Genomic DNA, 13,089 nt, shown 5'->3' with positions numbered 1-13,089 from the left:
AAGGCTCTGGGGCAGGCACCTATACTGGAGAAACCTCAGAGAAACCAGTGCCTGGGTGGAGGGATGAACTCCAGTTTGAGGAGGAAGGAAGAAAGCTGGGACAGAGGGTAACCCAAGCACTCTGGGGCCAGGTCTGCCAGCACTGGGGCCACTGTCGCCACCCAGCCTGTGGCTGAAGGAATTACAAAATCCTGCATAGGTGCCGAAATATTACCATCATTACTAATAAAGCTTAAGTCAGAAGCCATAGCTTCACATGAGAGCCCAGTGGGGTCTGCTGAAAAAACCCAGGGTGGGGTGGAGTGCCACCATCAGAGACACACTGCAGGGGCAGCACCCCTCCATTGTTAGGGAGCGCCGTCTGCAGAGGAGCACCAGAGAGCACTGCTGCCCACGGGCACTAGGTCCTGAGAGGAAGGGGCCCAATTGGGTCAAGCATGACTGTTCATTCTACCCAAATCGCACAGATCGGCTGCTCCACATGACTTAGGCCAGAATCAGTAAAAGAGCCCAGAGAAAGGCCAGAAATCACTCCTTCATCTGGAAGGAGGAGAGAGGAAGTATTGTGCTCTCAACAACAGCTTCGGCTTCCCGAGGCTGGCCTGCACCATGGGGTGGGGCAGGGGGAGCCCACAGGTCGGGCAGGGGAGCAGTTCCTCTGTTCAGGCTGGGTAAGTGTCGACTCTGGCTCTGTCAAGCACAGCCCGGAGATGGGCTGGGTCTGAATCCAGCCAAGGGGTGGCCATCACATCTGGGATGGAGAGTGGAGAGGGGGAGCCATGGGGACAGAGACCAAGAAAAGGAGGGAGGGCTGACTACCCAGACAACAGACCTACAACCCAGGCCGGAGGCCCCATGGGGAGTCACAGAAGGATTTCTCTAGGGTTGTCCAAGCTACAGATACGCCTTCCCAGAAGAAGGTGCATCCACATGTTAGTTTCAGGAGATAAAGGTTTTTCTGCTAAAGAGACCATAGTTAGACATAGGGCTGAACATCCCCTGTGCTCGTGAGAAATACCAGGCAAGAAAAGGATGAGCTTCTGGGGCTGCGGAATAATAGGAGGGCTTACCTCTTGTCTGTTTTGGTTGCAGCAATTACCTGTGGACACCCAGGCAACCCGGTCAACGGCCTCACTCAGGGCAACCAGTTTAACCTCAACGATGTGGTCAAGTTTGTCTGCAATCCCGGGTATGTGGCTGAGGGGGCCGCTAGGTCCCAGTGCCTGGCCAGCGGGCAGTGGAGCGACATGCTGCCCACCTGCAGAAGTGAGTTCCCCTTCTTCTTGCACTTTGCCCCCAGTACTGCTGCCATTTGGGACTCTGTGACCCAGTAGCAAAAGCCAGCAGATTCAGTCCTAGCGTGATTTTGACACAGATGGGGAAGACTGAGAGCAGAGGAGGGTCATAAATGAGGATTTTCTCAATCCCTAGACACAGCCATGTCTATCTGTGTGAAGATTTCATCACTGGTTACATAAGCACAGCAAACAGGGTGTGCCTTTCAAAATAGAAATGAGAAGCAGTCTTCTTGTTTACATTGCACAGGACAAATACTCATCATTATCTGATGAAGCCCCATTCCTGAAGAAAGAAAAAAGCAGGAAAGTTAGAATGAAAAATACAAAACTGAGAGCATAGGGGTTGGGAGGAAGCAGGAAGAAGAACAGAACCCAAGGAAGACCCTGGGCAGAGGGTATTCTGGCCCCATCTGGGCTACTTAGGAAATAGTTTCTAAAGATTTTCGAGGCTGGTCACAGCAGTAGGGATGAATGGAGCTGCCTCATCCCAGGAAGGGCCTGGCAGACTCAGTGACGTCTGAGTGGAGTGTCAACTCGGGCAGAACATGAGTGAGTCCAGCCCTGATCTGGAGGTGGATTGTCTTTATTGTTGTGAGGACACAGAGTCCCTGGGACAAGTAGTATGTGCAGGAGCATGGTGATTGGCAGTGTGTCATAGGTCATTTGTAACTGGTGTTAAAGGACTCAGATTTTCAAATAAATCAAGAGGCATCACAACTAACCCTAAAATAACATCCATCTGATAACCTTTGAAGATGTCATTTTGAGGGAAAGAGCATTCCAGAAAACACAGGAACAACTGCCATGACCTGGTGTTGTGCCTTCCTACGATCATCTGTTGAGGCAGGAAAGAGTTTAGAACTTGACTGCTGGGGGGTGTCGTTATCCTCCATCCCCTTCTCGAGAACTGTGCTCCATTTCCACCACACGAGATGCAAATTCCCCTGTAACTCCAGCCCCCACCCCGGCGGTCCCTTCCCAGAGTAACAAGCTCAGCAACTGGTCTCAGAATCCGAGGGATGGGCTAAAATCTTAGAAGTTGTGGCCTCTGGCCCTGCTCCCACCAGCCCATTTTTTCTGCTGACAGAATGACTTGTCTCAAATGCAAATCTGATCGGATTGTTCCCTGTTTAAAACACCTTCCCAGACTCACCATTGCCCTCACATCCGTATTGTTCTCTGCCATGGCATGACCTCTGTACTGGGCCCTGGCTGCACTGATCCTCTTCAGTGTCCTCTCCCACACCATGCATAACCCCTGGGCAGTCCAACACAGTCTCCTCGAATGTGTTCTTCTCTGTCCCCCTTGGTCTGGATGACTTTTACCCAACGATCAAGAACCAGCTTAAACATCACCTTGCCTTGGAAGCTCTTCCTGCTTCACCCCCCTCCACTGGGCAAGATAAACAGCTTTGTGCTTCTGGAAACTTCTCTGCTAGACCTTTCAGAGTGCTTATTAAATAAAATAATTGCTGGTTTGTCCTTTCTCTCTAGACCAGCAGTTCCCAAATGGGGATGATTTTATCCATCTCCCCACCCCAACAGGGGACAGAGGCCTAGAGACATTATTCATTGTCATAGGTGGAGGGCTACTCTTGGCATCTAGTGCATAGAGGCCGAGGGTGCTGTGAGACATCCTGTAATGCACAGGACTGCCCCGACAACAAAGAATTATCAGCCAAAATGTGCATAGTGCCAAGGTGGGAAAAGCCTACTCTCCACTGAAAATTCCTTGGTGTCTTTACTGCTCAGGACACCACTTGGCTCTCGGTACACTGGATTTACGGCACAGGCCATAAAGAGTGTCAGTCAGTACCTGCTAAGTATTCGTTTTGTGATGCCAACTTCTCTGAGCCTCAGAGAGGCTCATCAGAGGTAAAAGTAACTTATACTCTAAAAACGTATCCAATTTAGAAAAAAATACCTGTCCCGCCACCTTATATGACGAGTAGGAGACCACAGTAAGCATTTTGAAAGCAAAAGCACATATCATGGGTTATAAATGATACTGTCATATCCTGAAATACCCCTCTGATTTTGAGTTAAGCTGCTTTGGAAACACTTCAGCATGTAGCAGTCAAATTTATCCCCAGGATATCAATCTTTCCCTGAAATACTCTTCAAAGTGGTTAAAACATGTTCCAGAAAAAGACCAGCCCCTGCTGGAGTCAGCTCAGTCGTGTCTGTTTCTCAGCTGATGAGCTTTGCTGGGTCAGGGATGGGGCGCCCAGAGACAAGGGAGTCATGCCATCCAGGGACTCCTGTATTCAAACAACTCCTCATCAGGCCTGATAAAGTTAGCAGTAGAGGTCTGTGCAGGGGACCACTGTGGAGGGAGAGGCTAACCAGACTGGGAGGAGGTGGGAAGGCTTCCCCAGGGAGGTGGAGTCTAGCCAGATGTGAAAAAACCTATCCCTTAACCAGGTGATCAAGGTCAGTGATCAGGACATACAACTGCCTGAGGACCAGCTCGTCCTCCCAGGCGGGATCGGCTCTGTGCTACCAGTTTCGATCTGGAAATATGGCCCTACTGGGAATGCATGCCTGTTGGGACTTAGGAATTCTCATTTAAAACCATAAGAAAATCTTCACATCTGGATTTCTGGGTCTGATGGTCCCATTCCGTTACAGTCATCAACTGCACAGATCCTGGGCACCAAGAAAACAGTGTTCGTCAAGTCCATGCCAGCGGCCCGCACAGGTTCAGCTACGGCACCACCGTGTCTTACCAGTGCAACCACGGCTTCTACCTCCTGGGCACCCCTGTGCTCAGCTGCCAGGGCGATGGCACGTGGGATCGTCCCCGCCCCCAGTGCCTCTGTAAGTAGGGGTCATCTACTCCAAGTGACCCCCGTGCAGACAGATGGGGTGGCTCATGTCCAAGAACAGTCTTCCTTGTGTGTGTGTGTGTGTGTGTGAGAGAGAGAGAGAGAGAGAGAGATTGAGAGAGAGAGAGAGAGATCACAATGGCAGTCACTCTGGCTGCTCCTTGGGCCCTCTAGGATTACTTCCGACATCAATTCATGTACTGCCTTTCTTCTGGGCCAAAAGCCTATTCTCCTTCCTCTCTGGTAGTTAGTCTCTTCTTCAGCTCTCAGGGGTCCCTTCCTTTGCAACAGGCTGTCTGGCACAACACTCTCTCCCACCTTACCCCTTCCTTGCTTTTGCAGAAAAACAACACATGACCCCCTTTCTTTTGAAGGATGGAAGCAGAAATGCCACAGACTCTGGAGGCTGGGTATGGAGCCTACTTAATAATATTTTTTTTTAAGTGGCAAAACAGACATCCATCTCTTGTTCCTAGTCTTTGGACAAAAGCTTTCAGTTTTTCACCATTAAGTATGATGTTAGCTGGAAAGTTTATGTAAATTCCTTTATGAGTGAGTAATTTCCCTTCCTAACTAGAAATTTCCCTTCTATTTCTAGTGGAAAAAATTCCCTTCTATTTCTAGTTCGTTGAACATTTTTACCATGAAATGGTGTTAGATTTTGTCAAATGCATTTTCTGCATCCATTGAAATGACCCTGTGGCCCCCCCAACACCCTACTCATTCTGTCAATATATGGTGTATTACATTGATTGATGTTCCTCTGTTGAACCACTCTTGTGCTCGGGGAACAAATCACACTTGGTCATGGTATAATTTCTTTAATTTGCTGCTGGACTTCATGTGCTAGCATTTTGTTACGGATTTTTGCAGCTATGTTCGTAAGGGATATTGGCCTATGGTCTCCTTTCTTTGTGATGTCTTTGGCTCTAGTGTCAGGGTGATGCTGCCTTCCTAAAATGAGTTGGGAAATGTCCCTCTTCTTCTATTTTTAGGAATAGGAAGATTGGTATTACTTCTTTAAAACCTGGATAGAATTCAGCAGCGAAGTCATCTAGTTCTAGGCTTTTCTTTGAAAGTTTTTTTATTATTGATTGATTGTATTTTTTTTTTTTGCTATAATTCTATTCAGATAGTCCACTTTTTCTTGAGTAAGTTTTGGTAGTCTGTGTACATCTAAGAATTTGTCCATTTCTTTTTTTTTTTATTTTTTTTATTTGAGAGAGAGCATGATCGAGGAGAAGGTCAGAGGGAGAAGCAGACTCCCCAGGGAGGGAGCCTGATGCAGGACTCGATCCTGGGACTCCAGGATCATGACCTGAGCTGAAGGCAGTCGTCCAACCAACTGAGCCACCCAGGCATCCCGAATTTGTCCATTTCATCTGGATTATCTAATCTGTTTCTATATAACTGTTCATGTTCATAGTATTCAATAATCCTTTTTATTTCTAGAAGCTTTGTTGGTAGTAATGTCCCTATTTTCATTTTTTATTTAATAATTTGAATCATTCTCTCTCCTCTCTCTTCTCTCTAAAAATTATCTATCTATCTATTTATTTATTTAAAAGAGAGATCTGGGGTAAGGGCAGAGGAAGAGGGAAAGATTCTCTGGCCAGCTCCTTGCTGAGCATGGAGCCCAACACGGGACTATCCACAATTCTGAGATTAGGACCTGAGCCATAATCAAGAGTGGGACACTTCACTGACTTAACCACCAGGCAACCCCACATTTGTCGATTTTTCTTTTTAAAGATTTTATTTACTTATTTGACAGAGATCACAAGTAGACAGAGAGGTGGGCAGAGAGAGAGGAGGAAGCAGGCTCCCTGCTGAGCAGAGAGCCTGATGCGGGGCTCAATCCCAGAACCCTGGGATCATGACCTGAGCTGAAGGCAGAGGCTTTAACCCACTGAGCCACCCAGGCGTCCCTGTCAATTTTTTTGATATTTTAAAAGAACCAATTTTTGGTTTTGCTTGTCTTCTCTATTGTTTTTCTCTTTATCTCTGCCATTAACTTTGTTATTTCCTTTCTTCTATTTGCTTTGGGTTTAATTTGGTCTTTTTTTCCCTAGTTCATTAAGGGGAAATGTTGGGTTGTTGGTTTGAGATCTTTCTTCTTTTTAATGTAGACATTTACAGCTATAAATTTCTCTCTGAGTACTGCTCTCGCTGCATCTCATTAGTTTTGGTATGTTTTGTTTTCATTTTTGTTCACTTCAAAGTATTTTCTAATTATTCTTCCAATATCTTCTTTAATGTATTGATTATTTAGGAGTGGTTGGTTAATTTCTATAATATTTGTAAATTTTTCAAATTTTTCTCTGTTACATTTAATTTCATTGCATTGTAGTTGAAGAACATACTTTTCATAACTTCAATCTTTTTAAATTTATGAGACTTATTTTAGGACTTAACACATGGCCTATCCTAGAGAATATTCCATGTGTGCTTGAGAAGAGAGTATTTTCTGCTATTTATTGGGTGGAGTGTTCTCCAGATGATTGTGAGGTCTAGTTGGTTTATAGCATGGTTACTATATTTTTTGTAGGTCTTTTGTCATGTTGTTCTATGGGGTAGTGAAATCTCATACTATTATTGTTGATTTGTCTATTTCTCCCTTTAATTCTGTTAGTTTTTGTTTCATGTATTTGGGATCTCTGTTGTTAGGTACATATATATTTATAATTTTATATCTTATTGATGGATCGATCCTTCTAATCACTAGAAAATATACTTTTGGTGTTTAATGACTATTTTTTTCTTTAAACTCAATTAGCCAACATATAGTACATCATTAGTTTTGATGCCGTGTTCAATGATTCATTAGTTGCATATAACACCCAGTGCTCATTACATCACGTGACCTCCTTAATGCCCATCACCTGTTACGCCAACCCCCAATCCATTTCCCTTTCTACAACCCTCAGTTTGTTTCTCAGAGTCTATCCTGTCTAATATTAGGATAGCCATGTCAGCCTCTGTTGGGTTGCTGTACACGTGGTATATCTATTCCCATCTCTTATTCTCAGTTTATTTGTATCTTTGAATCTAAAGTGTGTCTCTTTTAGACTGCATATGGTTGGATCATGTTTTTTATCTATTTTGGTGATATCTGTCTTATGTTGTTTAATCAACATTTAATATAATTATTGATAAGGTAGGTTTTACATCTGCCATTTTGCTATTTGTTTTCTATGTATTTTATGGCCATGTGTTTTTAGTTTTGGGGCTTGGGGAGGTTTTTTTGGTTCTCCATTCTCCTATTGCTGTTTTATTTTTCATTAAATAGATCTTTTCTAATGTAACATTTTAATTTCTTTATTATTTCACTGTGGGTTTTTTAAGTTATTTTCATAGTGGTTACTCTGAAAATTACAATCAACATTTTAACTTATAACAACATGGTTTGTATTAATACTAATTTAATTTCAGTTGTATACAGAAGCTTTGCTCCTACATAATTCCATTGCCTCCCCCGTCCTTTGTGCTGTTACTATTATACCAATTACATCTTTAGACATTGCAGGCCGACCAACACAGATTTCCAATTACTGCTTCAGGCCATTTCTCAGCTAAGAGAAGAAAAATTACAAACAAAAAAAATAAACTTATACTGTAGTTTATATTTACCTATGTAGTTACCTTTACCAGGGTTTTTTAGTTCTGCATGTGCCTTCAAGTCCTTTCAGTTCAGCCTGAAAAACTTCCTGTAGAATTTCTTTATAATTTAGAATTTCTTTCTAGGTTTGCTAACGGTGTATTCTTTCAGTCCTTATTTGTCTGGGAATGGCTTAATTATTTCCCCTTCATGTTTGAAGGATAGTTTTGCTAGCTATAGAATTCTTGGTTAAAAGTCTTTTTTTTTTTTTTTTTTGGTCACTTTAAACATGTCAAACGACTGACAAATTTAAATTTTAAGTCTACCATCCTATTTTGTGTTTTCTGTTTGTTCTACCCATTCAGTTTCTTTTTTTTCTCTTTTTTTACTGGCTTAACTATTTTTATAATTCATTTTTTTTCTTCTCTACCAATAAGTAAGTTATATACTCTACATTTTAATGGCTACATTAGGAATTATAGCAGGAACATTTCACTTATCAAAATGTAGAGTTAATCTTTCTTCCTCCTTTATCATACAAGAACATTAGAACACTTTAACTTCATTTACCTTTTTCTGACTTTTACATTATTGTTTTCTTATATCTCAATTTTGCCTTATTTTTTAACTCACTATATTATTGTTGTTGTTTTATGCAATTACTTTTTGCTTAGATTTATCCACATATTTGCCACTTTCTTTGTTTTTTGTTTCTTCTTATGCCTTGTCCTTCCTCGTGGAACATTTTCCTGCTGTTTGAAGGGCATCCTTTAGAATCCTACTTAGTGAAGATCTGCAGGTGGCAAGCATTCAGTTTTTGTTTGGCTATGATATGTTTATTTGTCTTTCGCTTTTTAAGGATATTTTGGGGGGATTAAGAAATCCAGGTGGACAGTTATTTTCTCTGAACCCATTAAAGAAATCTTTTTAATATCTTCTCACCTCTTTTATTGCTATGGAAAAGCCAGCTATCAGTCTTTCACTCCTTTATAAAGTCTGTCACTGTCTTTGGTTTTCTGCATTTTCTGTAGTTATTAAGTGATAATTTAGCTGGATCAGAATTCCAAGTAGACATATTTGGTGGATTCTGCTGGCATTTATTATTAATGAGAAGTCTGCTTTCAATCTAGTCATTATACCTTTTAGGTAGTTTGGTTGTTTTGTTTTGACTTCACTGACTTTAAAATCCTCTCTTTCTTGTTGGCATTCTGAATTCTTTTATATTGTGTTTAAATATTTTATGTATCCTTCTTAGGATTCATTAAGCTTCCTGGCTTTTTTGACATCTGGGGAATTCTCAGCTATGTATTTCTATAAATATTGTCCCTCCTTATTTTCTTCCTTCACTACTTCTGGGACTCCAACATTAGACTTTCTTCTGCAATTCTCTGTCTGAAACTCTTATTCATATTTCCCATCTCTGATAGATTTCCCCGGTTCTCTCCCTGTTAGTAATTTACATTAATATTATTGGGAGTCTTTTAGGTTGAACTAAGTTTCTTAAATTTTATTTTATTTTTTTAGTGTCCCAAGATTCATTGTTTATGCACCACACCCAGTGCTCCATGCAATCCATGTCCTCCTTAATACCCACCACCAGGCTCACCCATACCCCCACACCCCTCCTCTCCAAAACCCTGTTTGTTTCTAATTTAAAGTTGAACTAAAATTCTGTTCTAGATAATCAGCTATCAGTAGGCTTGGTGGGCTTTTTCACCTCTTCCTACAAATCTTCTCATTATTTTGCTATACAGATAAGTTTGTTCTTTAAAAATTGTTCATAGTAGCTTATCTGTCCTACCATTTGCTAATTATCATTTTAGCTATGCCTTAGGTGAGGTTTAACCATTCACAGAGTTTGTATTTTCACTTATTTCTTTTGTATTTGAAATGTTTTATTTGTTGTTTAAATTTGCTTGATTATTTATAGTGTACAGTTATTCTATAAACATGTTCTTTTTATGTCTTTTACATTTTAAATATACATATAATGCCTTCTATATCTGGTCATTACAATGTCATCATCTTTATGACTAATTCAGCTATTGTTGTTTCTGCTGATTTTCACTTACGATGACTTATTTCTCATATGTTTTATTATGTTTCCATTGTGATTTCTTATTGGACTGATCTTAATCTGCCAGAGCCATGAACTAGGCTCTCAGTCTTGCAGAAGTCTGAGTCTAGCCAAAGCCTAGAAACAAGCTAACCATTATCTCTCAAAAAAAAAAAAAAAATGTCTAATGGGAGCGCCTGGGTGGCTCAGTGGGTTAAAGTCTCTGCCTTCGGCTCAGGTCATGATCCCAGGGTCCTGGGATCGAGCCCCACGTTGGGCTCTCTGCTCCGCAGGGAGCCTGCTTCCTCCCCTCTCTCTCTCTGCCTGCCTCTCTGCCTACTTGACAGAGATTTCTCTCTCTCTGTCAAATAAATAAATTCTTAAAAAAAAAAATTTTTTTTAAGACTAATGCTCAGTAGTTGCTGATACTTTTTGCTCCAAAAAAACAATTATAACTTCTTTTTCTCATTTGGGACTTACAAGGTGCTAAACTCTGCCTTCACTAATTACTGAGACCACTGCATTCTATCATTATTGGGGACATAAAAACCAAAACTAAGAGGCAGATCTGCTCTTCTTTTTAGAGCAGACTTCCCCAGGACAGTAATGTTTGTTACTCACTCTGAATATGAGCTTCAGCAGGACTTCCAGAAAAATGATACGCCAACACCAGGACCCAATTAGACTATTCATTTGTTGATGGGGGAAAAGTAAAGAAGTTTTTCCCTTGATTTGATGAGAACATTTCAAAAATACAAGACCCTGAGGAACTTTCACTGCCTATAAGATCCCAAGTGACTCTCAGTAAAACCATTTTCACTCATGTTTCATGATTATCTTGACATTATTTTAGTAGGCTAACTTGAATGTTTACTTCTGGAAGGCAAAAATACCTGTGAATGGGCTTATAGAAAATTGTAGAGTACTTTACATATCCCCTGATCAAATCAGTCAGTGAAAATCAGCTGTTCCTTCCAGGTGAAAGCAAACTGTTTTAATTGGCACGGATGTGCAGGGACCAAGGAAAATGCATGACTCAGGTCTATATCATACACTATTTCCCTGATAAAGTGCTTTAGAGAACAGTGGAAGCCCTAGAGGCTGGCCAGCCATTGGTACAAGTCTCCATATTTGGGGTCTAGGAGCCAGCATGGGGTCCTTTTCCTTTTACTGTGGGACTCAGCATAGCCTACACCCAACCATAAATTCTAATTTGTATCATTGTTTTTTGCTTAATTGTAATTTTATACTTTTTCCTCAATCCCCTGTTATTTATGTAAGGCAAGAAAGTCTGCTATTACTTGCAGTGCTAAATATATAGCTCGCCTATTTTTATGTACATATTTAAATTTATTTACAGTAACTAATTTACAGTTAGAAACTAAACAGCCACTGCAGGATCTGGAGATCCCATTTGGACCTGGGCATGAACATTAAAAACATTTTGTAAATGTTTTTATATTGACAAATTGAGAAATGCAGTAGAAATTCACCTTCTCTGTGTTCATCACCTCCCTGATTTGTATGCAAATACACACTGAATATAAGTTGTTCCTCTTTATTATTCTCTTACATCCTTTTCTTGTTGTTCCTTACCCACAGCAGCCAAAAGGTATTGACACTGTTTTATCTTTTCTCACAAACATTTTTATTGTTTTTTTCCTCCTTTAAAAGAAAAAAAAACACAGGAAAAGAATACAACAATAGAGTATACTCTGGTTGCTAATTTTACAAATACCCAAGTGGTCTAGATCAAACCAGTGACAAATAAATAATTTCAGGCATTGCATATACATTTTCAGAGACCATTAGACAATATCATAATTCAACACTGTCCTCAAACTAGCCAAAGACAAATTTTATTTTATTTTCTTTAAAGATTTTCTTTGTTTATTTGACAGAATGAGATCACAAATAGGCAGAGAGGCAGGCAGAGAGAGGGGGGGAGAAGCAGGCTCCCTGCTGAGCAGAACCCGATGCAGGACTCAATCCCAGGACCCTGAGATCATGACCTGAGCCAAAGGCAGAGGTTTAACCCACTGAGCTACCCAGGCGTCCCCAAAGACAAATTTTAAAACCACATAAGAACATCAGAAAAACAACCAGTCAACTCTAATCACAGAAATCAGTAGACGTAGCCAACATATATGTGTACCTATGTACATCAATAAACATAAACAAAAATGTTCTTATCAGAGTTATTCATAAAATCCCAAAACAGAAAACAATCCAAAAATCCCTCAACAGGAAATGGATGAAAAAACGTGGTATATTCACACAGTGATAGGACAGTCAGTCTTGAAGATGGTCCCGATGACCCTACCTACTGGTATTCATGCTTTCATGTAGTACCTCCTGTACTGTACCAGGGTTGGTCTATGTCAAGTGGTGGTGTGTGACTTACAAAGTAGGTCATAAAACATATTTCCTCCACCTTGCTCTCCTGGATCAGTCACTCTGGGGGAAGCCAGTTAGTTATCTATTGCTGTGTAACAAACATCTTAAAACTTAAAATAGCAACTGCTTGTATTCTCTAACAATGATGTAAGTCTAGAATTCAAGGCTTAGCAGGTGTATTAATCTGAGCTCTCCAAAGAAACAATCGCCAATTGGAGATTATATAGATACAGAAATAGGTATAGGTATAGATATAAGTTTTTATATCTTTATTTTATATCTAGATCTAGATCCAAGATGGCCTCACTCACATGTCAGGGAACTTGGTCCCAGCTATTGCCCGGGACATCATGATTACTCTCCACATGGATCCTGTCTCCATGTAATTTCTTATCATTCAGTAGTCTAAGACAGACTTCCTTACATGGTGGCAGTTGTATTCCAAGAAAATGAGGGCAGAAGCTGCTTGGCCTCTTAATCCAAAACCCACCCAATGTCATTTCCACCACATTCCAATAGTCAAAGCAGGTCACAAAGTCAGCCCATATTCAAGAGGAGGCAAAACAGGGTCCATGCCTTGATGGGAGCAATTGTTAACAGTGGTCTCTGCAAATAATACACCATAGGCACTTAGAACATGACCTCACACACATTAAGATCACAGTGAGAAATGTAGATAGCCAAGACCTACTCGTGCCATTTCTGTGCCTGACCAAAATTCCGTCATCAGGAACAGCATCAGCCCAACTCACATTTTATCCCATTGGTCACATGTCTGGATCATCACCCATGCTGTGCCCTGTGCCCTTTTTGGGTCCAACTAATGATTACAAGGATCTTCTACCATACCATCAGGTTTAGTCCATCCAAGTCGTTATCATCTCTTCTTGAACTACTGCAGTGGCACCCTCT

At 41.1% G+C, this 13,089-nt stretch overlaps 1 protein-coding gene across 2 annotated transcripts in view; it reads left to right on the top strand.

The window, feature by feature from the left end:
* The window catches only part of CSMD2 (CUB and Sushi multiple domains 2), a 598,960-nt gene that overhangs the window by 547,882 nt on the left and 37,989 nt on the right, over positions 1 to 13,089 (top strand). For both annotated transcript variants that reach the window (XM_044237753.1, XM_044237754.1), the window contains 2 exons: positions 1,093 to 1,266; positions 3,930 to 4,118. In XM_044237753.1, coding sequence (XP_044093688.1) covers positions 1,093 to 1,266; positions 3,930 to 4,118 — 363 coding nt within the window. The remainder of the gene's footprint in view (positions 1 to 1,092; positions 1,267 to 3,929; positions 4,119 to 13,089) is intronic.

This window comes from Neovison vison, chromosome 2 (genome assembly GCF_020171115.1).
Source record: "Neovison vison isolate M4711 chromosome 2, ASM_NN_V1, whole genome shotgun sequence".
In the NCBI taxonomy this organism is placed as follows: Eukaryota; Metazoa; Chordata; class Mammalia; order Carnivora; family Mustelidae; genus Neogale; species Neogale vison.
The sequence above is the reverse complement of the archived record's forward strand: the minus strand, read 5'-3'. Positions and strand labels throughout refer to the sequence as shown.